Source organism: Pongo abelii, chromosome 19, assembly GCF_028885655.2.
Source record: "Pongo abelii isolate AG06213 chromosome 19, NHGRI_mPonAbe1-v2.0_pri, whole genome shotgun sequence".
In the NCBI taxonomy this organism is placed as follows: Eukaryota; Metazoa; Chordata; class Mammalia; order Primates; family Hominidae; genus Pongo; species Pongo abelii.
In genome coordinates this window covers 43,665,058-43,690,539 of record NC_072004.2, presented here as the reverse complement: position 1 = coordinate 43,690,539, position 25,482 = coordinate 43,665,058, and the positions used below count along the sequence as shown (strand labels likewise).

Genomic DNA, 25,482 nt, shown 5'->3' with positions numbered 1-25,482 from the left:
AAGGGGAGCAGGCGCCCCGGGTAGAGCTTGTCAGCTCAGCCCCGCGGCATCATGGGGCTTGTAGTCCGCCTCGTGAAACTGGGGGTGGCAGGTGGCCGGAGAGGGTCTGCACTGTCCCCGGATCTCGTGGGAGAGTGGGCGGGGAGTCAGGCTGGCCCAGACGCGGGCGGGCGCCCCAGACGCCAGGTGGGCTGGGGCGCACCTCCCCCGCTGGCATTTTGCCTTTTGCTGGGGAAGGGGGGGTGGGCACAGGCCTAGGTCGAGCGTTTGGGAGACGGGGTGGAGGTGTGGTCTTCAGAATTGAGCTTGGGTCCCAGGGGCCGTGAAGAAGAATCCGGATTCCCAGAAGAGAGTGACTGATGGGGAACTCCTGAGAAAGGTGTGGGGCATCAGTACCAAGGGTCACTGGAGCAGCCAGGGGTCTGGCCCCTGGAACATTTCTGAGGAGTCTTCCCTGCCCTGTTAGAAAATTAAACTCCATCTTCCACACATGTCATTGGAAACAGAATGTCCAGTAAGGCGGGAAAGACGGTCCCTTCCCCCCCACACACACTGTCCCCAGCAAGAACCAGAGTGACGTTGGACAGAAAAAGCAGCAGGTGGCAGCTCCGCTCCTCCACCCAGCTGGCCCTTCAGGAAGGGAAGTGACTGATTCCAGAGACTGTCTCCGCAGGGTGAAGAGGTACTTCCAGAATGGTCCCTGCAGAGGGTGTGGTAAAAGTTGAATTGGCCTCTCAGGCGCCAATTGCAAGGCCTGGAAGGACCAAGAGGCTTGGACCAGTCCCTGGAGGGAGGGGACTGTGATGTCAGAGAGACCAGAGTTCGAATACCTCCAACTGCCTGACCTTAAAAGAACAAACTGCTTAATTTTTCCGACTTTCTCGGTCCACTCCCCTTCAAAATGAGAATCTAGATACTACCTCCTGGGGTGAGCTAAGGATAATGACTGCCCTGGAAACAGCGCCTTCCTCCCCCAACCAGGCGGGCCGAGACAGGTGGCGGGACCAGGCACGGTGCCTTCTTGAGCCCACCTCAGAACAAGGCAGGAATAAGGGATTCTACACCGGCCCTACTTAAAACAACAATCCAAGAAGTGTTTGTGTGGGAGGTGCCAGCAAAAGCTTGCAAACTCTCTCAGGTTTCTTTGTGTGGTCTTCCCTCCTTCCACCTCCACACCCTGCGGTGCCAGCCCCCGGCGGGAAGAGATGAGGGAGGAGCGGGCTGCCTCGCCCCTTTCTCCCGCCTGGGAGGAGCCAGCTGGCGTCTCCGGCGGCCCGGGACCGCTGCCCGCCTGCACCACCAGGGGTCAGCAGAGTATCGTGGCTGCAGCCGGTGCAGGGGAGGGGGCTGGCGCGGTTGAGGGGCATCTAGGAGTGGCCGGGAGCATGCCTGTGCATTTCCTTATTAAATTGTTTTTCGAACCTTGTGTGTGATTCCACTGTAGCAGTCCTGCTTCCTGGGGTGGTGACATCTCCACGGGGGAATCCAGAAACCCTTTTATCTCCAGTCCCAGGCCCAGAAGTTTGGCTGTGACGGGGCTGGGGGAAACAAAGTTTGGGCGGTGTGTCCGCGCCAGGGCCACTCCCAGGTAGTCTCTGAGCCAACCAGGAGATGGGGAGTGGGGTGGGGGGGTAAGCAGAGTGAATCATCCTTCTTCCCCAGCAAAGCCCAGGAGTCCTAGGACAGGGGGAGTTCAGGATGGACTGTGGGGAGCTGTCGATTGTGGGGAGCTGTCCCCTGGGCGGCCGAGTTCTTTTTTTGCCAGGCGGCGGTAGACACTGAACCCAGGTCGCTTGCGCTTCGGTCCGCGCTCTCAGCTGCCACGTGCTCGAGACGCGCCCACACAGCGGAGAAACAAAGACAGCCAAGCGGCAGGGCTGCCAGCAGCCTCCTCGACATTTAATAAATGAAATTCCATAGCTGGGGGTCGATCGGGGGTGAACGGGCGGCCACCGCTCGTGGACTGAGCGCCTGGCACGGGCTGCCTGGCCACTCTTCCCGTCTCACTCCGCCCGCCCCTTACCCCCTTCCCGCTGGGGCCACCAAGCCCATGGACTCTGGTGAGAGAGCAGCTCGGGGCGGCAGGTGGTGCTCCCCCCTACACACCAGCTAGGTATCGTTGCTTGCAAAAGCCCCACCAGCTGAGCGGCTGGCTGTCGGGGGAGGGGAGGCCTGCAAGATTTTTTAAGGTGCAATTATAAATAAAGCCCATGGATCGCGATTTCAAACTTGTCAATCTGGGCCGCAGCAAAAGGCGATGGAGGCAGCTTTGCATGTATTTCGGGTGGTGTGACTCATGAGCATTACTTGTCTCCCCTAGGGAAGGAGCCTGCCCACCCACAAGTCACTGCCGCTCTGGCACCGCTGGGATAAATCGACCAACTTGAGCACCCCTGCCAAAGGACTGCCCCCATCTTAACAAGAAGGAGTCTCTGACTCTTGGAGAACCCCTCCTCAATTGTCACCACTGACCTGGCCCCCAGATCTGGCCCTGGGGACCTCTGCCCTCTCCCCACAAGCAGAGAGCCCGGGCCTTTTGCTGCTGCAGGGATTGGGGGTTGGGTACACGCGCGGCACACGTGTATGGGGGAGCATGCTCAGTGCGGGGGCTGCGCTCATGTGCGGCCTCCACCTAGGCTCCCTGCCTCCCAGCCCACCCACGTCCCTCACCTGCCTTGCCTTTGCCTGCCTCGTCGTGTGAAGTCCAGGAAGAAAGGCCGTCACCTGAAATGGCCCCTCTATGTTATATGCACCCTTTCTGGACACACACACCTCTGGTGGCCCAGAAACACCGTGGGTGTGTGTAAGGCGGATGACAAGTGCATGTGAGTGCACACAGGCACAGTGGTCACTCCTCGGGAGGTCTTTAAAAACCGCCCAGATTCTCTCCTCTCTGGATGGAAGTATGCATGGAGAGATAGATATATTTTTAGTCCGGAGGCAGGGGAATACACTGCCTGACCTTTCTGGCACCTGGGCGTCCATATTGTTGGCAGTGGGCGTATTCAGCAAGAGTGTGACACACACACACACACCTGGACACACAGATGTGGACACCTACGGGACAGGGACGCACACCTCACCCCAACCAGAGATAGACGGGTACCCCAAGGCACAGTCCCTTTGACCTGGAGCGGGACTTGGGCCTCCAAGTCCTTCTTCCCTAATCCCCACCCTCGCCGTCCCTGGGCCCAGCGTGCCCCGGTCCACCCCACGCGGAAAGTGAAGGGGAGGGGGCTGTGAGGGTGACTCACATTGCCTCCGGGCCAGGCGAGCGCTGCAGCGCAGGCCAGGGCCGCAGGCCACGCTGCCCGCCGGAGCCGGGCATCTGCCGCGGCCCCTTTAAGCGCCCCCGCCCCCTCCCGCCCGCGCCCGGGCTTCCTTTCTCTAGGGGGCGCGGCCGGCAGCGCGCGGCGGGGCGGGGGTGCGGCCCCTCCCCCTGTGGGCAGGGCCTGCGCCGCTTCCTGCAGAAGCGGCTGGGAGCCGCGCAAGGGGCGGAGAGAGGAGCCGCGAGCGGCGGCGGGGCGGCCCGGGGCGGCGCGGGGCGGCGCGGGGCGGAGGGTGCCCGAGGGCGAGCGGGCAGGCGGGCACGGCGGGTTCCGGGCCAGCCCCGGGGCGGACGATTGGCCGGGCGCGCGGAGCCTCGCCGGGGCCTCGCCAGAGCCGGGCCGGGCAGCAGGGGCCGCCGCCGCCGCCCGGGCCAGCCGCCCGCGCCCCCCACGCTGGCCCAGAGGGCTGCGGCCGCGTCGCCGCTGAGGATGTCCCGAAAGGGGCCGCGAGCGGAGGTGTGTGCGGACTGCAGCGCCCCGGGTAAGCGCGGCGGAGCCGGGGGCGGGACCGCACAGCCAGGCCGCCGCCGGGCGGGCGCCGGGGCCTGGCGAGAGCGCTGTGCGGGGCCGGAGGGCTGGGCGGAGCGGGGGGCTGCGGCCTCCAGGCTCGGCCCCCGCCCCGGCCACTGCGGAGCTGCGCCCTTGGCGGGAGGGCCGGCCTGGGGTGCCCATGCTCCCTGGAGGCCATGGACTAGCGAGGAAGGACGTTCCCAGCGCCGCCTCCCGCCCCTTGGTCTGAGGGAGGCGGGCAGCTGGCTGCCCCTCCACCTCCATCTCTGTATCCGACGGAAGCGCCAGCCTAGGGTGGCAGGAGGGCCGTGGCGGAGGCCGTCAGGGCTTGGGAGGTGGGGGCGAGTGTGGTTTTGTGTCATCTCAGTGCCACCCCCGCGTCTTGCACCTGCTGCTCGCGTGGTCGGCACGCCTGCCGGGGTGGTGGAGGGCAAGGAGCAGAGGGCTGGGCAGATGCGCTAGTGGGGCCTGGATACCGTCTCCTCAGGAGCAGATGAGCGGTGGCTACTCCCAGGACTCCCTGCCTCGGGTTCCTAAGGCTAGCGCTCCTTGCCGGGCCTGGCGTTCAGGGCCAGTCTAGACGCGGGTGTCTTCTCGGGAGGCATCCCCAGGCCTGCTGGTGGTGACTGGGAACAGCTCGGCTGGACCCTGCTGTTCCTGTTCACCGGTAAGGCCTGCTTGGGAAAGTGAGCTTGGCATCAAGCTATCCTGGGCCCAGGCCCCTCCCTGTCCCCTAGCCCAGTCTGGCCAGAAATGGGTGGGAGGCCGTGCCGAGATTCCCCGTATCCTGCTGGCTTCCTGGCCTGCCTCCTGGCCGTATTTACATGGTGGTTCCCTTCTTTTTCCTAACAGAGTTAGGACTGGGCTGGAGTTGAAACCCCCCAGGCCTGCTGAGGAAGTCAGGGGTAATGATCCAAGAGGCTGCTCTCTTCTGATGAGGGAGGACAGCCAGTGACGGGGCTCTGCAGCTGGCCTGGGAAGGAAGCTCTAGCCCACATCCATTCTTTCTTTAGAAAAGGAGCTATCTCTCTGGTAGGCCCCTGGGCAGGCCTCGGAGGTCCGTGAACTCTAGCGGGGCTGTGGGCATGATTAAGAGTGAGAGTATGGGGTGCTGGTTTGTGGGCCCATAACTTTCAGCCACTCCTTGAGCAGGCCCAGGACCCCACAGGTTGAGCCTCACAGATTCTCTGGTGGTTCTGGGGGTGCCAAGCTAGAGTATTTGGGAACTATGACCTAGCAGAGCTTGGGCACAAAATACTCGATAGGTGGTTATGACCAAGGCCTCCTAGAGGCTTATCATGGTTTAGAGGGCCCTGGGGTTGAGGGTCCATACCCCTAAGAAACTGTGACTCCGTTCCTCGAGCTGCAGGCAGGTCTGGGGATGGCAGGGCTGAGGATGCACCTTGCCTTTTAAATGTCTGCCCACTGTTCCACACCTCTGTGGGGTGAGCATGGCATGGAATGTGGAGGAGAGGCTTAGGAGGCGCCCTATCGGGGGAGTCTGGGGCTTAGTGTTGCCTTTGTTCCCAGCTTACTCTGTAACCCCAACAAGACTTTCCTCACTGTGGGGGCCTCAGTTTCCTCAATTCAGAGGCAAAGAAGTTGGAGTAGAAATGGTTTTTGGGGGGCTGCCATCTCTGAATCTGTGGTCTGATTCTGGGGTGGAGGGGTGAAGGGCAGCACCAGCAAGGCAGTTGTCCTTTCTATGTTGCGTTGAATGTCCGACCAAAGCCTCTGGATGCCCAGTGGGCTCAGGGAGGAATGGTGGGCATCAGATGTGTTGGATTGCCCAGCTCCTACTCCCAGGTCCTCATCCGTCAGAGGAATTTGTGCCCCAGATGCCTCCTTTCCCCTGATTCACAATAGAGCTCAGGAAGGTGGTGAGAAGGTGAGGATGGTGGGGTGGGGAGGATGTGGACGGTCTTACTCATCAGCCCACCTAGCACCCAGCGAGGTGTCCAGCACATGGCAGGCACTCCCTGAGTGTTTGGCTGCTCGTCAGGACCCTGGCTGGCTGCTTGGGACTATCCCACACCTGGACCCTAGGATGCTGGCCCTGGCATGCAGCGGCATGTTTGGTCTGGGTCCTGTGGCATCTCAGGCAGAGAGGCATGAGGGTACCCAGCAGTCCAGAGTCCAGATCCAGTGCCAGCCCCATGGTGTATCGCTCCACCCCAGGGTCACAGGCTTCTTTTATTGCGATAGGAGCCCTGCAGTCCCAACCACAGGAGTGGGGCCAGGGACTTTTTGTGCTTGGTTAATTTGGGGGGTCATGGAAGTCAGAGGTGAGATGCAGCCTGTCCCCAGAGAGCCCCATCCTCCCTCTGCTCCCGGGCCTGGGCACACAGGACAAGTGTGAGCGTGTTGCTAGGCAGCTGGACATGGCATGGCTGCTCTGGCAGCTTGTGCCACCTCGTCAGGCACCGTGTGTGTTCCTGCCTGCCTGGGGAGTCCAAGAGAGGAAGGGGGCAGGGAGCCCTGGAGAATGTGCATCTTCGCCTTTCCTTAGCCTTGGCTCATCTTACCACACAGTCTCAGTCAGGGGCCTCTCCTCACCCCATGGGCGTCTATCTCAGCCTTTTCCACTTTGGCGACCCTGGGGGTGAGAGTGAAGGCCTCAAGATGCCTGTCCTCTAGGTATCTCTGGTGAGCAAGGCTAGGGACATGTTACGGGACAAGCTACAGGCTGGTTTGTCTCTTCATAGTGTAGATTGTAGAGTGGGACAAATGTTGGGCTCCTCTTCCTCCCTTATGGAGGTAGAACTTGTGTGTGTCAATGCCTGCACCTGAGTGTTCATCCTGATGGGCTTTTACATGTGTGTATACCCATATAACTACCGCTCTGATCATGTTATAGAATAGGGGTATCCCATCTTTTCGCTTCCCTGGGCCACACTGGAAGAAGAATTTTCTTGGGCCACACCTAAAATACGCTAACACTAATGATAGCTGATGAGCTAAATAAAACAAGCAAAAAAAATAAAAAATCACAGAAATCACAAAAAAGTCTCATAATGTTTTAAGAAAGTTTATGAATTTGTGTTGGGCCACATTCAAAGCTGCCTGGGCCGCATATGGACTGCAGGTTAGACAAGCATGTTATAGAACATTTCCATCACCTTAGGAGGCTTCCAAGTACCCCCTCCCAGTCTGTGCACCCCAGAAGTAACCACCATTCTGACTCTACCCCAAGGACTACTCTCGCCTGCCTTCATGATGTGGGCTTTTCCCTTAGTCTAGTGGGGATCTGGCCCTTAGCTCAGGGGAGGGAGGCCTGAGGCTGGCCTGTATGTGCAAACCTACTGGCCTTGGAGGCCACTGATGGCTTCAGGTGGTGGCAGGAATTCACCGTAGTAGAGGCCTCCATGGGGTTGGCACTGGTTAACGTGATCCCAGGATCACGCCTGCTACCTCTCCACACATACAGACCCATACCCTGCCGGTGGAGCCAGAAGCCCAGGGGGAGGGCTGACGAGTTCCCTTATAGTTCCTGTCCTTTCCGTCCCAGGTTTGGTCCAAGGAGCCTCTTGAGGCAAGGATCCCTTCACCTTAAACTACAATCTGGATAGTCCCAAGGGCACTTGCACAGAGGGAGGAGACAGAATGGTTAGGGTGGGCATCCCATCTGTGTCATCCGGAAATGAGCTGACACCAATGTCGGCTGCCCAGACCAGGACAGTGTCCTTTGACTACCATTCCTCTCAGGTCACCTGGAGGAGAGGGAGAACCCCTCCCCCAGGCTGGGGGAAAGTGCCAGGCAAACCCTTGGACCACATTCCTGCATCCTGGTCTTGGTTACTGCCATATCCAGGGTCACTCACCACATCTGGTCTGCCCATGGCTTAGGGCTCTGGAGCCACTGGCCATGGATATATAGTCAGCCTTCCACGCCTGGCTTCTCCGGTAGGACCACAGACCTCAGGTCAGCCCATTTATGATCCTGCCCTGGGCGGCTCCCCACTTACAGGAAACCCCACCAAGAGGAATTTGGGCTGCATCATTTCCGGCTTCCTGCCTGGGCTGCCGGAGGTGGCTGGCTGGCTGGCAGCCCCCTGACCCAGTGGTGTTTGGAGTGGGGAGAGGGAGTTCTCCACACCAGGGGTGCCTCACTATTTGGGTAAAGCCAGACCAGAAGTGCATGCTAGGGCTCCCCCTCTTGGCAAAGAAGGCTGGTCCCTTCCTCCTGAGCCCTGGAGTCAGCCCCCCAGGAAGGTGTTGGCGGTCACCTTGGGCATCCCTCTGTTGCCCTGATTGGGAGAGGGTCCCTTAAAAAGCCTAAACCCAAAGACAGGCCTCTCTCCTTTACTTCCTGTTTTCAGGCCTCAGTGGGGGTCACTTGCTGTGGGCAGAGCTCAGGCTGGGCCCCTGACTCAGAGTCTCCTCAATTTTCCTGGGAACTTTGGTGGAAGTCCTTAGAGGGGAAAGGCCTGAGAATTGCCTTCTAGTTGGGAGAGATTCTTATCCTCCTAAGCCTGTCCCTCCCCTGGTGGGGACGCTTCTGAACACCCTGAGCACTACAGGGCAAGGCAGAGAGCCAGTCCCCCACCCCCACCCCAGGACAGGGTTTCCTGAGACAGGGCGGGGGCCGCTGGGCACAGCAAAGTGTCCTGGGAGAGAGGCGCCCTGCCCCCACTCTCAGGCGGCACACAATGGCTGCTTTCTCCCCCGTGACCTTTCTGCAGCCTGAGTCGTATGCAGCTGTCTCCCAAGGGGCCTAGGATGGGTGGCATCTCCTCCACCCTTGAGAAGGACCCAGGAACTCCCACCCAGTCCTGGCCCTGCTTCTTCTTTCCAAAGTTCACTTTTCCCAAAAGAGTGGAGAGCAGGCTATAGAGGCAGAGGGACAGCAGCAAGTGTGGACATGGCATGGTCTCAGGCATCAAAGTGCCACATCCTGGCAATTCTACTCATTAGCCTTGTAACCTTGAATAAGCCCTTTAACCTCTCTGAGCCACTGTTTCTTCATCACGGAGGTAGCATGTCCTACCTTGCCTGACAGTTGCAAGTAGCATCATACATAATGTACCCAGCTGGTACCTAGTGGGTGCCCAGTCAAGCCCAGCTCCTTTGCTCTGTCCATCCTCCTTAAGAGGGCTCCAGCTCACACCCTCAGTGATGATGGCAGGAGGCTCCAGCATGAAAGGACCTCACCTGCTGGCAGGAGGCCAGAGGCAGGACCTGTGGACGGGTGTGATCTGTCAGGCATGTTTCAACAGCATCTGGCATGCAGCAGCATCTGGGTTGCATCCCCTTGGGGATCCCTTCCTCCCTTCAGGACGGGCTGGGGCAGACACCTTGTTTCCTGGGAAAAGGCTGAGAGACTGGTAGCAGTGGCTGCAGGGCAGGAAACTCTGCCTGCTGAATGGGCCCTGGGGACTGCATGTCCCAGAGGGGTAAGGATGTAGGAAAGGGCATGGCTCTGTCAGCCCCCAGCTGTGAGCTCTGGGGGAGATCCCTCACTGGTAACCTGGCCGTAGTGATGGTCCCAGCCCCTAGGCTTTTGGGGACTGAGTGAGTGAATGTGTGGAGAGTACTAGGCTTGGCATGGGCCAGAGCAGGTGCTCAGGAGGTCTGGCCCATCATCTGGCTCCGGCTGACCCTTGCCCTCACCCTGGCAGACCCTGGCTGGGCATCCATCAGCAGGGGTGTGCTGGTGTGTGACGAGTGCTGCAGCGTGCACCGGAGCCTGGGACGCCACATCTCCATTGTCAAGCACCTTCGCCACAGCGCCTGGCCTCCCACGCTGCTACAGGTACAGGGCTCGGTAGGGTGGTTCTTCCTTCCCCTGAGGCAGTGTGTGCTGAGCATGAGGGCGTTTCCCCCTCACCCACGTACACCCCCATCTGGAATCTGCAGCTTCCAAGGGGCAGCACCCCCCTGGGGCAGAGCCTAATCCTGACCCTTTCCTCCCATCTACTCACTTCATGCAGAAGAGTAGCTCACACCCCCGCTCTGCCACTTATCAACGTGGTCGTGTAGCATTGAGCAAGTTGCTTCACCTCTCTGAACCTTGGCACACTCACCATGCGACCTGAAGTGCTACATGGGATCTGTGTCTTTGGGCAGCTGGACTAGATGGAGGTGTGGTGGTGCAGGCACACAGTAGGCCCCCTTGGTACTGTTTCCAGCTACGCCAGCCACAGCAGGCGCTCAGGAGGTATTTCCCCCAGTGCTTAGCACGCAGTGGGCACTCTCTCACTTGGCATCTCTTCCCTGCAGATGGTGCACACGCTTGCCAGCAACGGGGCCAACTCCATCTGGGAGCACTCCCTGCTGGACCCCGCACAAGTGCAGAGCGGCCGGCGTAAAGCCAACCCCCAAGACAAAGTCCAGTGAGTGGGGCTGGAGGGGTGGTGGGCAGAGACTGCCCAGTCCGGGACAGGGCCCTGGGAGGTGGCAAGGTGACCACCCTCTCCCAACGTGCTCCCCATTCCTCCTGTGTGCCCCATGCAGCCCCATCAAGTCAGAGTTCATCAGGGCCAAGTACCAGATGCTGGCGTTTGTGCACAAGCTTCCCTGCCGGGATGATGATGGGGTCACTGCCAAAGACCTCAGCAAGGTTTGAGGGGCCCTACAACAGATGGGTGGCCCCCTCCTCTTCTTCCCACCCACGACTCTCTGAAGGCCTCTCCTTTGTCCCCACTGAGCCCTGGGCCCCAAAGGCAGCCAGGTCAGGGGGTAACAGTAGGCAGGAAGGAGAGAGCAGATTGTTGGGTCAGGCCGTGTGTGGCTGAGGCTCCCCAGCAACCAAGTGGACCCACAAGGCTAGAAGCCCACAACTGCCACTCAGAAGCTGGGAAAACCTGGGGGTAGTTGCTTAGCCGCTCCTACCCTCAGTTTCCTTATCCGTAAAATGGGAAAGAAATAACAGCATCTACTTCATAAATCGTATCTAAGCAGGGCACACAGCACACGTGGTAGATGGTGACTGACAGCAGCATTTATTGATTGGCATTAACCCCTAGTGGGAAGCCTCTGTCCTCCCAACATAGCCTGGTTTGGGCAGGCCTCCTTGGAGCTGCTAGGTGTCTCAGGGGCAGCCAGGGTGCAGCTTGTGGGTGGGGAGGTGCGCCTCACGCACATGCGTATTCACTGCACACTCTGCTCCTCTTAGCAACTGCACTCGAGCGTGCGGACAGGCAACCTGGAGACATGTCTGCGCCTGCTATCCCTGGGTGCCCAGGCCAACTTCTTCCACCCAGAGAAGGGCACCACACCTCTGCACGTGGCTGCCAAGGCAGGGCAGACACTGCAGGCCGAGCTGCTTGTAGTGTATGGGGCTGACCCTGGCTCCCCTGATGTTAATGGCCGCACACCCATTGACTATGCCAGGTGAGGATCGGCTGAAGGGTGCAGTGTGGGTGGGTGGGGGTGTGGGTGAGGGCTGCTGCTGCAGGTCTGAGCCATACCCTCTCCCCACAGGCAGGCGGGGCACCATGAGCTGGCGGAAAGGCTGGTTGAGTGCCAATATGAGCTCACTGACCGGCTGGCCTTCTACCTCTGTGGACGCAAGCCAGGTGAGCAGAGCTTGGGGGGCGCCTGGCTGTGGCAGGCCTGGCTGGGGCTGGGCAGGTGGGACCTGGACACACCCGGCAGCAGGTGCCATGGTGACAGAGCGGCTGGGGAGCAATGTTGCTAGGCAACTGGCTCCTGTGAAATTGCTGCAGGCTCTGGGCCATAGCATTGCTGGGGCTAGGGAGTGGGGGTGGGCATCCTGCATCCTCCCGCGAGCTCCTAGCATTCTTGGGGGTGGCCTGCCCTCCCCACTTTCCCCTGACACTTCTGGGTGCCAGCCCTGCTCATGGCAGTGAGGTGGGCTCCCAGCTGCTGAGGCCACCCAGCACTAGTGAGTGACTTGGCATTTTTATTTTTGTTCAGATCACAAGAATGGGCATTACATCATCCCACAGATGGCTGACAGGTGAGTGCCCACCTGATGCCCCTTTCCAGAGGCTGTTGGATGCCATGTAGGCAGCTGACCCCCAGAGCTCCCAGCCCAGGTTTCAGAGGCCTAGGACCCTGCTCCCCACCCCCGAGACTAGAGGCACAGCTTAGTCGTCAGTCCCTAATGCTGGTCCCCAAGGCAGGTAAAAAATGTCAGCTCCGTATGTGGCCAGCATAGCCTGAGCCCCGTGACTGTCAAGTACATGGAGGGCTTGGGTGTAAGAAGCTACCTGTGGGCTGGGCGCGGTGGCTCATGCCTGTAATCCCAGCACTTTGGGAGGCCGAGGTGGGCGGATCACCTGAGGTCGGGAGTTCGAGACTAGCCTGGCCAACATGGAGAAACCCCGTCTCTACCAAAAATACAAAATTAGCCAGGCGTGGTGGCGCATGCCTGTAATCTCAGCTACTCGGGAGGCTGAGACAGGAGAATTGCTTGAACACAGGAGGCAGAGGTTGCGGTGAGCCGAGATCATGCCATTGCACTCCAGCCCGGGCAACAAGAGCAAAACTCCAAACTCCGTCTCAAAAAAAAAAAAAAGAAAAAGAAAAAGAAGCTACCTCTGGCTGGGAGGGTGGCCCACTGGGTTCTGTCCCAGTGGCACTGACCCCACTGTCTTTAGAGAAGCCTCTGCTCTTCACTGAAAAGATGGGTGGGCTTCAGGGATGTGACTAACTTTGGGACTGCTGGCTAGGCCTCTAGCGTGCTCAGAAATTAGGCAGGTGCCCTGAGGCTGGTTGAATGAGGTGTTTCTGCTTCCGTCTGAGAGGCAGTGTGGGACACCCCCGCCACTCACCCAGCACATTAGATGGATGCTGGTGCCACCTGGTGGCCACCTCTGATGGCCACGTCCTCATGTCAGGCTGTGCCTGCTGGCCTGGATCTGGAGAGAGGAGGTGCTCTCCTCCCCAAGGGCCTGTGTGGGCAGATGGGCATAACCAGGCCTGGGCGACTCAGATCCTAAACCCAGACCTCTTCAAGACCCCAAGGCTCCTACTTCTGTGGTCTGATTCTACCTGGGCTGTGTGTGCATGCGTGCGTGTGTATGGTAAATACACCCACATATGGGCTTCATTCAACAGCACATTAACTGAGCATCTTCCCAGAGCCAGCTACTGCTCTTGGCACTGGCAGCACAGAGGCACCTGAGACACAATCCCTGCCCTTAAGGAGCTCACAATCTAGCTGGGGAGGCAGCCTAGGCAGGTGATTCTAGTCTTCAGGGGGGAGTGCGGCAAGAGAGGCAGAGGCATGGAGGGTAGAAATGCTGCACCGGAATGGAGGCAGCCCCCGGGCTGGAGCACAGCGTGGGAGGCAGGGAACCCTACAAGCAAGACTGGGATAGAGATGAGCAGGAGAATGAGCAGCCCCGAGACCATCAGCAGGAGCAGTGACCATCCCGAGAGCAGAGAGTTCCAGGCACAGAAGGGTGAAGTCAGCTCTGCTGCTTACTGGCTGTGTGACTTGCAGGCTGCTTGACCTCTCTGAGCCTTGGTTACCTCTCCTAGAAATTGAGATGACAGCATCTATTTTTCAGGGAGGAGAGGATAAGATAATGTATGCAAAATGTTTGGCTTTTGGTTTTTTTTTTAAGAGTTGGGGTCTCACTCTGTTGCCCAGGTTGGAGTGTGGTGGGTTGATCATAGCTTACCACAGCCTCAAACGATCCTCCTACCATAGCCTCTTGAGTAGCTGGGACTACAGGCACATGCCACCATGCTCAGCTAATTTTTAAATTGCATTTGTATCTCTGTGTTGCCCAGGCTGGTCTCCACCTCCTGGCCTCAAGCGAACCTCCCACCTTGGCCTCCCAAAGTGCTAGGATTACAGGTGTGAGCCACTGCACCTGGCCCTAGGGTATTCTGATGAAGTATGGTTGGAGTGTGCCATATGCACCTGTTACCACTGCAGTGCTTTAAGGCAAGGGGTAGTGCAGCCAAGTGTATCCAAAAAATCACCCTGGCTGCTGGGTGGAACAGGATTGTAGGGACAAGACTAGAAGGAGGGAGATTAAGAAACTTACAAAGCCCAGGCAACAAGTGATTGAGGAACCTGGGGAGCTTCACTAGGACTGGAGGGTGAGGGAGGCTTCAGGTGACTGCCAGGTGGCTGACACTGGTGCTGCACGAACAGGTCACTGAGAGGAAGAGCAAGCCAGAGGAGGAGGGGTGGGGGATGCGGTGAGACGAGTTCAGCTTTGTCCCTTCTGGGCCGGGTGTGCGTGGAGATGGGTCTGGGCCTGACGTGAAAAGGCGTGCGCTGCCCTGCTCCTGGGTAACTGCTGCCTCTGTCCTGTTCTTCCCTCTGCTGCCTTCCTCTGGACTTAGATCTCGGCAAAAGTGCATGTCTCAGAGGTATATGGTGCCTGCCGGGGCAGCAGGCCTGAAGGTGGGGTAGGGCGGGGAGGCATTTGGTGTGCAGCATCTGGGGTGCCATCTCCCTGGGATCCCTGCATGTTGGGGAGGTTGCTGGCATGGGCCTGGCCACCTCTCAGGTCTCTCCTTTCCTCCCAATTCCCATCTCCCTCTGCCCTCAGCCTGGACTTATCCGAATTGGCCAAAGCTGCTAAGAAGAAGCTGCAGGCGGTAAGTCTGCTCCAACAGTGCCCTGACACTTGAAGCTGGCTCCTCTCTGATCCCCCACCCTCTGCTCTTGCTTCCCCGGCCTCTGACTCGATGACCTTTTCTAAGTCTTTGACCTGTCCCCTCACTGGCCTCAGCAGTCCCCTCTCCCTGACCTCCCTACAAGGGGATGGACTGTTCCCTTCTCTCCCACCTTGGAGTTTGGAACATGATCCCTTCCCACTTTCCCATTCTGAGACTGTAGAGGCTGGGCAGCACAAGGAAGGCCACCGGTTCCCCAAGGCTCACAACATGCTGGGGAGCTGGCCTTGGCACTGGGAGCCGATGCATCTGACAACATCTGGGCCCCTCTCTTCCTCCAGCTCAGCAACCGGCTTTTTGAGGAACTTGCCATGGACGTGTATGACGAGGTGGATCGAAGAGAAAATGATGCAGGTGAGTCAGGGAGCAGGAGCGTCTGGCGTGGAGGACCTGAGCGGCCCAGGCATGGGTCTCTGGTCCTTTACTGGGCTAAGAAGGGGTGCCTGAGGTTGGGGCTGCTCAGAGGCCTGCAGATGAGCCCCAGCTGGCTGTGAACCTGCCTGGGCAGCATCCCAGGCTGGGTAGAGTGCTGAGGGGGAGGCGGCTAGCGTGCTCCTCCCCCAGCCTCAGACTGGGGCTCCTCTAGCTCTGGCAGCCTCCCACTTTGGCTGTCTCCCTGGTACCGCTCCGCCCCCCTGCATCACTCCTTCCTGGCCACAGCCGGATTCCAGCCCAAACTCTGGGTCTGGATGAGTGGGACTGGCCTTGTTCCATTTGTCTGTCCCCAGCCGGCCGTGCCCAGCCTTGCCCTGGCCCAGCCTAGCTCTGCGTGCCCAAAGACCACCCCTGTTCTGAACACCAGTGCTCAGTGGGCGTGGGGGCAGCTAGGAAGGCTGGGCTCAGTGCTTCCCCACCCCCACCTTGGGGGTCTGGCCACCGTGGCTGATCTGCTCCTGTCCGTCCCCTACAGTGTGGCTGGCTACCCAAAACCACAGCACTCTGGTGACAGAGCGCAGTGCCGTGCCCTTCCTGCCTGTTAACCCAGAATACTCAGCCACGCGGAATCAGGTGAGGGGGCTGGGTTGGGGGCCTGGGGTGGTCTCCCTCATCCCTGCGGTCCCTCCTCATCTGGCAGTGGGCTGGGGCCTGAGCCAGCTCTCCAGCATTTGCCAGGGCCTCCCTCAGGGCACAGCTGGCACTGGGATTTGGGAAGGGTCAGGAGGCTGTTGTTTTGAGCACTTGGTGAGCAGCTCCAGTGGGTGTTCCGTCCTCTGCTCAGGCACCCTACTCTATCATACCCTGCCCCGGGTGGCCTCGGCTGCTGACTAGCCAGGTGAAGCTAGGCTGGGACACTTTAGCTGGGGTTAAATTAGATGGCAGGGCCATGCCTTGCTGCTTGGTCCCCGCCGCCCTGCGTCAGTCATAAGGGGTCCCCTGAAACCAGCCTGGCCCTTTCTGCCTTGCAGGGGCGACAAAAGCTGGCCCGCTTTAATGCCCGAGAGTTTGCCACCTTGATCATCGACATTCTCAGTGAGGCCAAGCGGAGACAGCAGGGCAAGAGCCTGAGCAGCCCCACAGGTGGGAGGGTTGTGTGGGAGGGTGTGGGAAGCGGGCGGGGCTCCAGGGGTCTTTCCTGCTTGGCTCTCCCTGCCAGTGGTGGCCTGAGAGATGGCTTGTGTGGTGGAGTGTGGCCTGAGTGACACCCCTGTGTCCTCAGACAACCTCGAGCTGTCTCTGCGGAGCCAGAGTGACCTCGACGACCAGCACGACTACGACAGCGTGGCCTCTGACGAGGACACAGACCAGGAGCCCCTGCGCAGCACTGGTGCCACTCGGAGCAACCGCGCCCGGGTCCGAGTCCCACCCTCCTTCCCACTCCCCTGTGCCCTGACCCAGGCCTTCACCGAGGCCCAGCTCTGTCCTCTTGTAGCCCAGGGGCCTGAGGGACAGGCGGGCTGCTCCTAGCCTCAATAACTCCCTGTGGGTGTTGGCCTCCCTGCCCCCAGGTGCTGACCAGCTTAGGTCTCTCTCTGCAGAGCATGGACTCCTCGGACTTGTCTGACGGGGCTGTGACGCTGCAGGAGTACCTGGAGCTGAAGAAGGCCCTGGCTACATCGGAGGCAAAGGTGCAGCAGCTCATGAAGGTCAACAGTAGCCTGAGCGACGAGCTCCGGAGGCTGCAGCGAGAGGTGAGGGTGCAGCCTCGGTGGGAGGGGGAGCCCCAGGACTCCAGGGGGTTGACAGCACTTTGCACCCATAGATCCACAAGCTGCAGGCGGAGAACCTGCAGCTCCGGCAGCCTCCAGGGCCGATGCCCACACCTCCACTCCCCAGTGAAAGGGCGGAGCACACACCCATGGCGCCAGGTGGGAGCACACACCGCAGGGACCGCCAGGCCTTCTCCATGTATGAACCTGGCTCCGCCCTGAAGCCCTTTGGAGGCCCCCCTGGGGACGAGCTCACGACACGGCTGCAGCCTTTCCACAGCACTGTGAGTCACCTGTGGGTCTCAAGGTGTGAGGAGATGGGTGGGGCTGCCGCAGGGTCCACCATGACGCTCGCTGTGCTAACATCCCCAGGAGCTAGAGGACGACGCCATCTATTCAGTGCACGTCCCTTCTGGCCTTTACCGGGTAAGCCTGGGGAAGGCATGTCCATCTTAGCCAGTAGGTTCTGAGCCCCAGGGGGTTCTGGGCTCTGTGCTGAACGCGGGGCTTAAGATGATTAGACTGACCTGGTCCCTGCCGCACTGCTGGTGAGCAGGGGGCAGTGGGGCACACTGACTCCATCCAGCGCTGCCTTGGGTTTCAGATCCGGAAAGGGGTGTCTGCCTCAGCTGTGCCCTTCACTCCCTCCTCCCCGCTGCTGTCCTGCTCCCAGGAGGGAAGCCGCCACACGGTAATGTTTCCATGCCCAGTGCCCACAGGGTGGCTGGGGGCCGTGTGGGCTAGGGGCTGTGTGGGTCCAGGAACACGGCGCTCACAGCCCCTTCCCTCCGCCCTCCAGAGCAAGCTTTCCCGCCACGGCAGTGGAGCCGACAGTGACTATGAGAACACGCAAAGTGGGGACTCACTGCTGGGGTGAGGCTCCCTGGGTCTCCAGTCCAGCCTGCTCACATGCCGAGGCGGGGAGGTTGAGAGGGCCCCCAGTGTGTGAGGACCAAGGCGGGCGGCTCCGAGGCTGGAACGTGTCTTTCTCTATATATATCTTTGTCTCTATTTTCCGGACCTGGGCCTCAGGCTGGAAGGGAAGAGGTTTCTAGAGCTGGGCAAAGAGGAAGACTTCCACCCAGAGCTGGAAAGCCTGGATGGAGACCTAGATCCTGGGCTTCCCAGCACAGAGGATGTCATCTTGAAGACAGAGCAGGTCACCAAGAACATTCAGGAACTGTTGCGGGCAGCCCAGGAGTTCAAGCATGACAGGTACTGAGTGGAGGGGGAGGTGGGGGGGATGCAGTTCCTGTTGGCTTCTAGGGTGTTGCAGAGGGCATGAGTGGGCTCTAGGTTCTGCTGTCCCTGGGAACCTCCCTTGAGAGCCCCGATTTATACCCTCCCTTCTCCCTGCAGCTTCGTGCCCTGCTCAGAGAAGATCCATTTGGCTGTGACTGAGATGGCCTCCCTCTTCCCAAAGGTACAGGGGCCAAAGAGAGAACCAGGAGTGGGAGGGCCTCGAGCTGGGCAGGCGTGGAGAATCCCATCTGATCGCTACCCGGGTGGAGACACAGACAAACTGGGCCCTGATCGCAGCTGGCGGCTTAAAGTCCAAGGTCCAGCCTCACTCCTGCCCCCTCCAGAGGCCAGCCCTGGAGCCAGTGCGAAGCTCACTGCGGCTGCTCAACGCCAGCGCCTACCGGCTGCAGAGTGAGTGCCGGAAGACAGTGCCCCCAGAGCCTGGCGCCCCAGTGGACTTCCAGCTGCTGACTCAGCAGGTGATCCAGTGCGCCTATGACATCGCCAAGGCTGCCAAGCAGCTGGTCACCATCACCACCCGAGAGAAGAAGCAGTGACCTCTCTCCCCACACCCTCACCTGCACCCTAGGACCTCACTGGCCATAGGAGCTGGGCCACTCCAGACATTAATCCCCACCCCAACAGAGCCACTGGCACAAGTGCCCTTAGTGCTGCCACTCTCCCTGGCAGCCAGGTGCCCTGGTGCCCACCCCTGTCGACCCCTAAGGATGGGGAGGTGGGGGGGCAGGAGCTTCTGTCCCCCACATTCCACGCACCTCCCCTCTGTATATAGCATCTCTCCCCTCCTAGTGAGCAGGGGCCTGCAAGGCATCACTCCCAGCCCCTCGCCTTCTAGGGCACCCTCAGCAAAGGGGCAGGTGGGGACACTCCAGGTGGGGCAGCTCTCCGTACATGCACCCCACCCCCATGAGCCAGTTCAGCCCTATTGGGGGCTGAGTGGGGGCATCCCCTCCTTTGTACATAGTCTCCATGGATGTCCCTGCCCTGTAGCCACCAGCCCCTTGCTGCTCTCCCTTTAATGCCATATGGCCCCTGCCTAGGGCACAGGCCCCAACCTGTGTGCTGGGGTCCCCAGCAGCAAACACTGGAAAGTCTTTTTTTTTTTTCTTTCTTCTTCCCCACCCCTTAATTTTAACTTTGTGGTAACTGAGTGCCCCTGCGTGCCTGCGTGTTGAGTGTGTGGGCGGCAGTGCCGTTCCGGAGGCCTGGTCCATCTGGAGTTTTGAGGGGTGAGGGGACCAGAGCAGTGGGACCAGCATGGGGGTCTGCTTCCCTTCCCCACCTGGAGCCAGGGACTGTCCGGGTAGCCAGTTTTGGTCCTGCCCGCTGCCTCCCTGATCCCTCTCCACTCTCGCCCCTTCTCTATGAACTTAAATCAAAAACCACTTCCCTCCATCTCCTCCTGCTCCTGTGTGGAGGGGGAATGTGTGCTGGCTAGGGTGGAGGACTGAGCACCTGAGCCTGGGGCTGGCTCCCCGGGGTCCCCGACTCAGCTGGTGGCTGTGGAGCTGAGTCCCCTCCCTGTAACCTCTGCAAGGCCAGCACCCACCATCACTACCTGCACCTGCTGTGGTCCCACCCTCTGGAGGCCTGGGAACCTGGCTGCAGCCTGGGAAGGCTGGAGAGGCAGACGGTGGGACCCACCAGCTCTCTCCCCATCCCGCTTCTTCCCTGGGGGCCAGGCCCTACCTGTGTGGTGGTGGGTGGGCTGACTGTCAAGACGTGTCATGTACATTTGTATCAAAAATAAAGAAGTGACCATGAGCTGTTTCTGATGCATAGAGAATGGGGGCTGGAGGGAGGTGGCAGACAGGAAGGGTGACTGCAAGTGCCCCAGGACCCCCGTCCTAGGGAAGCCCCTGTGCTGGGAACGTGTGTCTAGTGGAAGAGTTAGTTTGGGAATAACAAAGCTAACATGTATGACGATAACGCCACCCTCCCACTAGCACAATCCTAAAGCCCCATGTCCAGGGACAGGTTGGCCAGCGGGGGCGGGCTGGCAGTGGCCAATCTGATTGGTAAACCCCTGCCTCAAACACCACCTCCATGGCCTAGGACTAGGGTCCGGGTGGGAGTGTCTCTGTGCGGCAGATGCACAAGCTCAACTCCAGAGTCTACTAAAAATAATTTAATTAGAAACGGAGTTTCGGCAAGGGAGGCAGAAGCGGCTCCTTTTTTCCCCTTGGCCGCCCACTCAGCAACCAACAAGGAGGAAAGCCCCCGCGGTGCTCGGCCAGTGCCGCGCCACCGCCACCAGGGGGCGCCCCGCGCGCGGTCCACGTGGCAGAGGTCGCGGCCTCGCGGCGCGGGGAGGAGCCGCACGCCCCAGTGGCAGGTCCCAGGCCGTCACTCCGAGCTCTCGCCTTCCGGGCCGCTGTCCGGCGTGGGCGGGAGGAGGGGTCTCCGGCGGGAGCGCTTGACCCGGCGCGAGGGCTGCAGCAGCCTCCGCTTCAGCACAGCTGTGGGCCGGGCGCCAAGCAGTCAAGGGCGGGAGGGCAGGGAAGCTATGGGGGGGCGGCGGGCGACGCGAGGTGGTTGGGGGCCTCGGGTAGGGTAGGGAGGGAACTCCTCACCAGCCACTGTGTCGTGGCTGTCCGCTGTGGGCCCCCAGTAGATGCTCTCCCCGCGTCGGAAGTTTCTGTGCAGCCGTGTGCAGAGCGTGGCCAGTGTGAGCAGCACCAGCAGGAAGGTCAGGGCCATGGCAGCCCAGGCGGCCTCTTCAGTGCGTGGGGTGGGGCCCCGGGCTGCCCGTGGAGGCGCTGCTGCGCGAGGGGCCGGGGAAGCCTGACTTGAACAGACACAGCCCCCTGGGCTGCCTTGCCCGTTGGACACCTGAGCCTCTGTCCTGGAGTTGGCATTGCCTCCAGGCGCCCCCGGCATCAGGGAGACAGTGGGCACAGATGGGGCATTACTCTCCCTACCAGGGATTCCCACCATGGGCTGCTTGGCCTTCAAGCTCCCTGGGGAAGCAGAGGGAAACCTCAGGGCTGAGCGACTGGACTGGGGACCAAGGGCAGCCCGCAGCCTCCGCCTCTTGGCACCACTGGGAGAGGGCTGCCCGGGCCCTTGAGATGTCACCTCTGTGCCAGGGGGCCGCCAGCTCCGCAGAGCGAAGGCCAGAGCCAGGGCCTAAGGAGAGGGGAGACAGCAATCACCCTGCTGCCCCTCTCAGAGAACCCGAGGGCCAACAAGCCTGGGCCCAGCGCCTCTCACCTGCACACACCCTCTTCGGCACAGCCTCCCTCTACCAGGGGTTGGCTCGGAGGGAGCAGGCCCTGAAAGGCTTTCACAGTAGATCCATGCCTTCTTCTTCCTCTGCTTCCTCCTCCGCCTCTTCATCAGCCAGTGGGCAGCCCAGGCTGGCTCTACCCAGGCCATCTCCAGCGCCAGCCCCCATGCAGTCAGCACCAGGGGCTATGAGAGGAGGTAACTGTTAGAGCTACGAAGAAGGTGGGGACAAGCAAGAGGAAACCCTTGAATTTTCCATTCCCTGCACACCGGGCCATAGCCTTCTGCCAGGGCCAGGCAAGTGCCTTTCATCAGCTACATACCCGATCCTGCGTGAGGCTGGAGTCAGGGGTGAGGGAGGGGTTAGCCATACAAGCATAGGCCAGGAGGGCAAGCTGGAGCTTCAGCCAGGGGTGGGTACAGGGGTGGTAGAGGAAGGTGACATCCTCAGCCTGGAGGAAAGGCACAGAGACATCAAAGCAGGCCCGGAGCCCTCCCAGAGAATCTCAAGTTCTCCCATCCAGGGGACCAGTTTAAAGGTACTCCCAGGATAGCTGGATGGCTCTTCTACCTTCAGGGCCCAGGAAAGGACAAAGGGCCCTGGGTATTGGCATGTACCCACTCTTGCCTCTGAGTGTTCCTTTCACCCTTCCTCTCCATCAAGTGCCACCCTTCAAAGCTCACAGCATGCCTGGATAATCCTGCCAGACTCAGACCACACTCTAGCCATACTTCCCTGCAGGTGTAACGCTGGCTCTACAGGTCCACAATCCAAGCCATGAGCATCCCCCAAATGAAGACCATCGATCCAATCTATACAATCTCCCAAGAGCATCCAAATACAGGGCAGGCAGGCAGCAGGTGCACAATCTCAGGATGGAAATACTCCATCAATCATTCATTATTCTTTGATTGAGTTGACTTGGTGCTCAGTGCTGTGCTAGATGCTGTGGGAGATGCCAAAGAACTCCTGGACTCTGCTTGCAAGGAATGTATAAGAAACTCAGGGAAACAACTAATGCAAATAAAAGAGCAAACTAATAAAACTTAGTGATTAGTTGTTAAATTATCAGAGAGAGATTCAGAGGAGGAGGGGAGGAATAAAGGCTGATGCCATCGGGCAATGTCTCAGGGGGAGCTGACTCCTGCTGGGGCTGGGAAGATGGCTGGGGGAGTATGGCAGGAGGGCAGGGAGCTGCACTCTCCGAGTCAGGATAGGCCAGGTGTGGAGGAGAATAAACAGGAGCAAAGGGGCTGTGGTGAGGGCGAGGCTGGCACTCATTTGTGTGGCAAACAGCCCGACACAACTGGAGAGGAACCAAGGATGTGGAGAGGTCAGACGAAGCTTACTTAAGTAAGGCCTGAAAAGCCAGAGGCCAGAGAGTATGGCCACGATAAGGTGGGAAATAAGGAGCCATTGACAGTTTGTTAACAGAGGAATGACTTCATGAAAGGGCTGTTTGAGGAAAGGAATCTGGTAGGTGGCGTGAGGCAACGACTCTTGGCCTGGAGCTATTACAGAGAATATTTTTTCTTTTGAGACAGTCTCGCTCTGTCAGCCAGGCTGGAGTGCAGTGGCACGGTCTCGGCTCACTGCAGCCTCTGCCTCCTGGACTCAAGCAATTCTCCTGCCTCAGCCTCCCAAGTAGCTGGGATTACAGGGGTGAGCCACCACGCCCGGCTAATTTTTGTATTTTTAGTAGAGATGGGGTTTCACCATGTTGGCCAAGCTGGTCTTGAACTCCTGACCTCAGGTGATCCACCCGCCTCAGCCTCCTAAAGTACTGGGATTACAGGCGTGAGCCACCGCGCCCGGCCAATTTAAGTTAGGTATTTCAGGCCAGGCATGGTGGCTCACGCCTGTAATCCCAGCACTTGGGAGGCTGAGGCAGGCAGATCACTTGAGGTCAGGAGCTCAAGACCAGCCTGGACAACATGGTGAAACCTCATCTCTACTAAAAATACAAAATTAGCTAAGCTAGGTGGCACACGCCTGTAATCCCAGCTGCTCGGGAGGCTGTGGCATGAGAATTGCTTGAACCTGGAGGCAGAGGTTGCAGTGAGTGCCACTGCACTCCAGCCTGGGCGACAGAGTGAGACTCCAATTCAAATAATAATAATAATAAGTATTTCAAAGGAAAAATCAGAGGAGCTGGCAATGAAGATGGAGAGGCTGCCACGGAAGCTGAGCCCGCAGTGTGGAGCCTGGCAACTGGAGGCACACTCCTTCCACGATGCAGCTCTGTACTGTCCACGGTGCTGGCACATACCCTCCCTCGCTGCTCACAGGTGGAGACAGAATTCATACCCTCTTCTACAGAAAGCTGGGGCCCACAAAGTCAGGAGACTTCCCGCTGTCTCCTCAGGGAGCTGGAGCCTGGGCTTTTTCCAGCTACTCTCAGAGAGGGAGTTCCACTCACAGCCACTTGTCCACAGAGCCAGCTACCCAACAGCATCCTGACACAGCATTGCAGATGATAGGCCTATGGCTCACTGTCTTTGAGCCATCTGTCCTGGGGCTGATCTGTCCTGGGCTTGGAGGTGGGGCGGAGAACTAGAACCCTGCCTCTGCCTGAGGGAAGTGGTAAGGAATGGGGCCGATCAGCAGAAAAGGCGGGGAAGCCTGCTAGGAGCGCCTGTCTCCAGGCGTGGACACCAAGGGTGGTGGGCCCCTGCTTGTACTCACCTGCCCTGGGCTCACTCGTGTGTAGGTCACTCTTGGTGACACCTATACATGGGGAAAGAACAGAGCTTAGGGCAGTTGGGGGACTCCGTGTGTGTGTGGTGGGGAGGGGTCGGCAGGCCCCAAGCGCCAGGCTGGGATGGAGAAGTTGGCTACTGAGGACGGAGGAACCGGCAGAGGTCCCTAGATGGTGACTGTGGAGGGTGCGGCGAGAACGGAGCGGGACCGAGCTAGCCTTCCACATCCCTCTCTCCCTGGGCCCTCCAGGGCTCCTACCTGCGGGGGCAGAGGCCACAGGCTCTCGGGACAATGGGCTCCCGCCTCCTCCGCCGGTCCAGCCATCACCTGTGGGTCCAAAGCGAAGAGCTGCGGCGCTGGACACGGCGAGGCCCTGCCCTCTTTCTCCCCAGGCCCAGCCCGCCAGCGGAAGAACTCCGCGTCCCCCTCGGCGCGCCACTCCTTCCAGGACGAACTTTTGGCAAAGCGCTTTGAGCTCCCGGGCCGAGGCCTTCCCAGGAGCGGGTCACCTTACCTCGCTGGGACCCAGGAGCCTCGCGAGGGCTACCAGGAGAAGCAGTTGGGACGAAGGCGGAGGAGGCGCCATTCCAGGCGGCCCCGGGCCCGGCCCGCCGCCCCGCCGCCCCGCCAGCAAGGGAGGGCGCGCGTCCTGCCCCTCCTGCCCCTCCGGTCCCAGCGCCCCCGCGCCCCCGCGCCGCCCGCGCGTCCGTTGGCCCTGGGTTCGCGCGCGCCCCTCCCCAGACAGTGGGCCCCCGGTATCGCCCCGCCCCAATGCCCGCCCACAGCAGCGGAGCGTGCGCGCACGCGTCCTAAACCCGAAGCCGGAAAAGTTAAGTGTAGGAATCGGGTCAGCACGCAAGGCTCAGTAGGGCAGGCTGGGGGCCCGTTGCCTCGTCCGGAGATTCGTCTCAGCGCGTCCCTGCAGCCTGCAGAGCAGCTGCACAGCTGCAGCGCCTGGATGGGATCGTGGAGCGGAGTGTAGGGCCGGAAATGGGATCCCTGTGGACCGGGTGGTCCAGGCAGGGGAGACGGGTACACTCCCCTGGCAAACCCGCTTCAGATTTGTCGGTGTGACCTGCAACGAGAAGAGGGGCAGAATCATGAAGTCAGGAGGAGCTGCTGAAGGGAGAGGGTCCCACCTCTGGAGCTTCGCCGTTGGCCCACCCCGCTCCCGCCCTCGCAAATAGGGTCCGAACGCGGAGGAGCCTCGGGGGGTGTCTCCGCTCCCCAAACTCTCCAAACCCAGAAGCCCCGGGAGGCCAGAGCCAGCCGAGAGGCTGCTGCCTTCCCCACCTCCGCCGTCGCCCAGCGGTGGCAGGCGCGCGTCTAGAAAGAGACTGGTCGCCGCGAGATGGGGAAGCCACAGGCCTCACCCCCAGGAGGTGCGCTGGCCGGCCCGCCCCGCAGCGAGGCGCTGGTTCTGGTTCCCTCTCCAGGATTTGGGGGGAAAACGTGGGTAGAGAGTGAGGGTCGAGATGCCCATCCCAAAGCTTGGAAACAGCGAGAACGTGTTATTTCCGTGGTCTCCCATGCACCCCGGTTTACGAGGCGTTCCTTATAGGTCGGACGGGCATCCCTGTCGCAGGGCGCCTGAGTGTGTCCTTTTCTCCGACTGACTCTCAGAGGCTTGGGGCTGCTGCTTCTGGGGAAGCCACTCCCGGGCTGAGGATTTCCTTGATGTGGAGCCCCGAGCTCGCGG

General features: G+C 60.1%; 2 protein-coding genes across 8 annotated transcripts; one reads left to right on the top strand and one right to left on the bottom strand.

Moving 5' to 3' along the window:
* The first annotated feature begins 3,468 nt into the window (after positions 1-3,468).
* Positions 3,469-19,618, top strand: GIT1 (GIT ArfGAP 1). 4 transcript variants are annotated; one of them, XM_024234717.3, is made up of 21 exons: positions 3,469-3,810; positions 9,458-9,591; positions 10,059-10,171; positions 10,293-10,398; positions 10,954-11,171; positions 11,262-11,356; positions 11,718-11,760; positions 14,109-14,135; positions 14,318-14,366; positions 14,726-14,798; positions 15,355-15,452; positions 15,851-15,962; positions 16,102-16,235; positions 16,421-16,573; positions 16,645-16,875; positions 16,964-17,017; positions 17,196-17,282; positions 17,391-17,464; positions 17,624-17,806; positions 17,951-18,014; positions 18,178-19,618. In XM_024234717.3, the coding sequence occupies exons 1-21, from the start codon at positions 3,759-3,761 to the stop codon at positions 18,388-18,390; spliced, it is 2,313 nt and encodes a 770-aa protein (XP_024090485.1). In that variant the 5' UTR covers positions 3,469-3,758; the 3' UTR covers positions 18,391-19,618. The 4 variants fall into 4 exon arrangements, with proteins under 4 accessions (XP_024090485.1, XP_024090483.1, XP_054392558.1 ...); XM_024234715.3 differs by lacking the exon at positions 14,109-14,135; XM_054536583.2 differs by lacking the exon at positions 16,964-17,017 and having other exon boundaries at positions 3,644-3,810.
* Positions 19,619-19,967: 349 nt separating this feature from the next.
* Positions 19,968-24,463, bottom strand: TP53I13 (tumor protein p53 inducible protein 13). Of its 4 annotated transcripts, XM_002827199.6 has the most exons (7): positions 24,298-24,460; positions 24,042-24,110; positions 23,769-23,810; positions 21,406-21,534; positions 21,068-21,268; positions 20,428-20,983; positions 19,968-20,313 (listed from the first exon to the last, which is right to left on the bottom strand). In XM_002827199.6, the coding sequence occupies exons 1-7, from the start codon at positions 24,367-24,369 to the stop codon at positions 20,201-20,203; spliced, it is 1,182 nt and encodes a 393-aa protein (XP_002827245.1). In that variant the 5' UTR covers positions 24,370-24,460; the 3' UTR covers positions 19,968-20,200. The 4 variants fall into 4 exon arrangements, with proteins under 4 accessions (XP_002827245.1, XP_024090481.1, XP_054392560.1 ...); XM_024234713.3 differs by lacking the exon at positions 21,406-21,534 and having other exon boundaries at positions 24,298-24,463; XM_054536585.2 differs by lacking the exons at positions 21,406-21,534; positions 24,298-24,460 and having other exon boundaries at positions 21,068-21,293; positions 24,042-24,116.
* Positions 24,464-25,482: the final 1,019 nt, after the last annotated feature.

Bases quoted from the DNA above. Each gene is read 5' to 3' on its own strand.
- GIT1 (XM_024234717.3), top strand. From the start codon at position 3,759: ATGTCCCGAAAGGGGCCGCGAGCGGAGGTGTGTGCGGACTGCAGCGCC. The intron at 11,172-11,261 runs GTGAGGATCGGC...CTCTCCCCACAG, and splicing joins ACACCCATTGACTATGCCAG to GCAGGCGGGGCACCATGAGC. The intron at 14,367-14,725 runs GTAAGTCTGCTC...CTCTTCCTCCAG, and splicing joins CTAAGAAGAAGCTGCAGGCG to CTCAGCAACCGGCTTTTTGA.
- TP53I13 (XM_002827199.6), bottom strand. From the start codon at position 24,369: ATGGCGCCTCCTCCGCCTTCGTCCCAACTGCTTCTCCTGGTAGCCCTC. The intron at 24,111-24,297 runs GTAAGGTGACCC...TTGGACCCACAG, and splicing joins GGCTCCTGGGTCCCAGCGAG to GTGATGGCTGGACCGGCGGA. The intron at 20,984-21,067 runs GTGAGAGGCGCT...CCCTCTCCTTAG, and splicing joins GCCGAAGAGGGTGTGTGCAG to GCCCTGGCTCTGGCCTTCGC.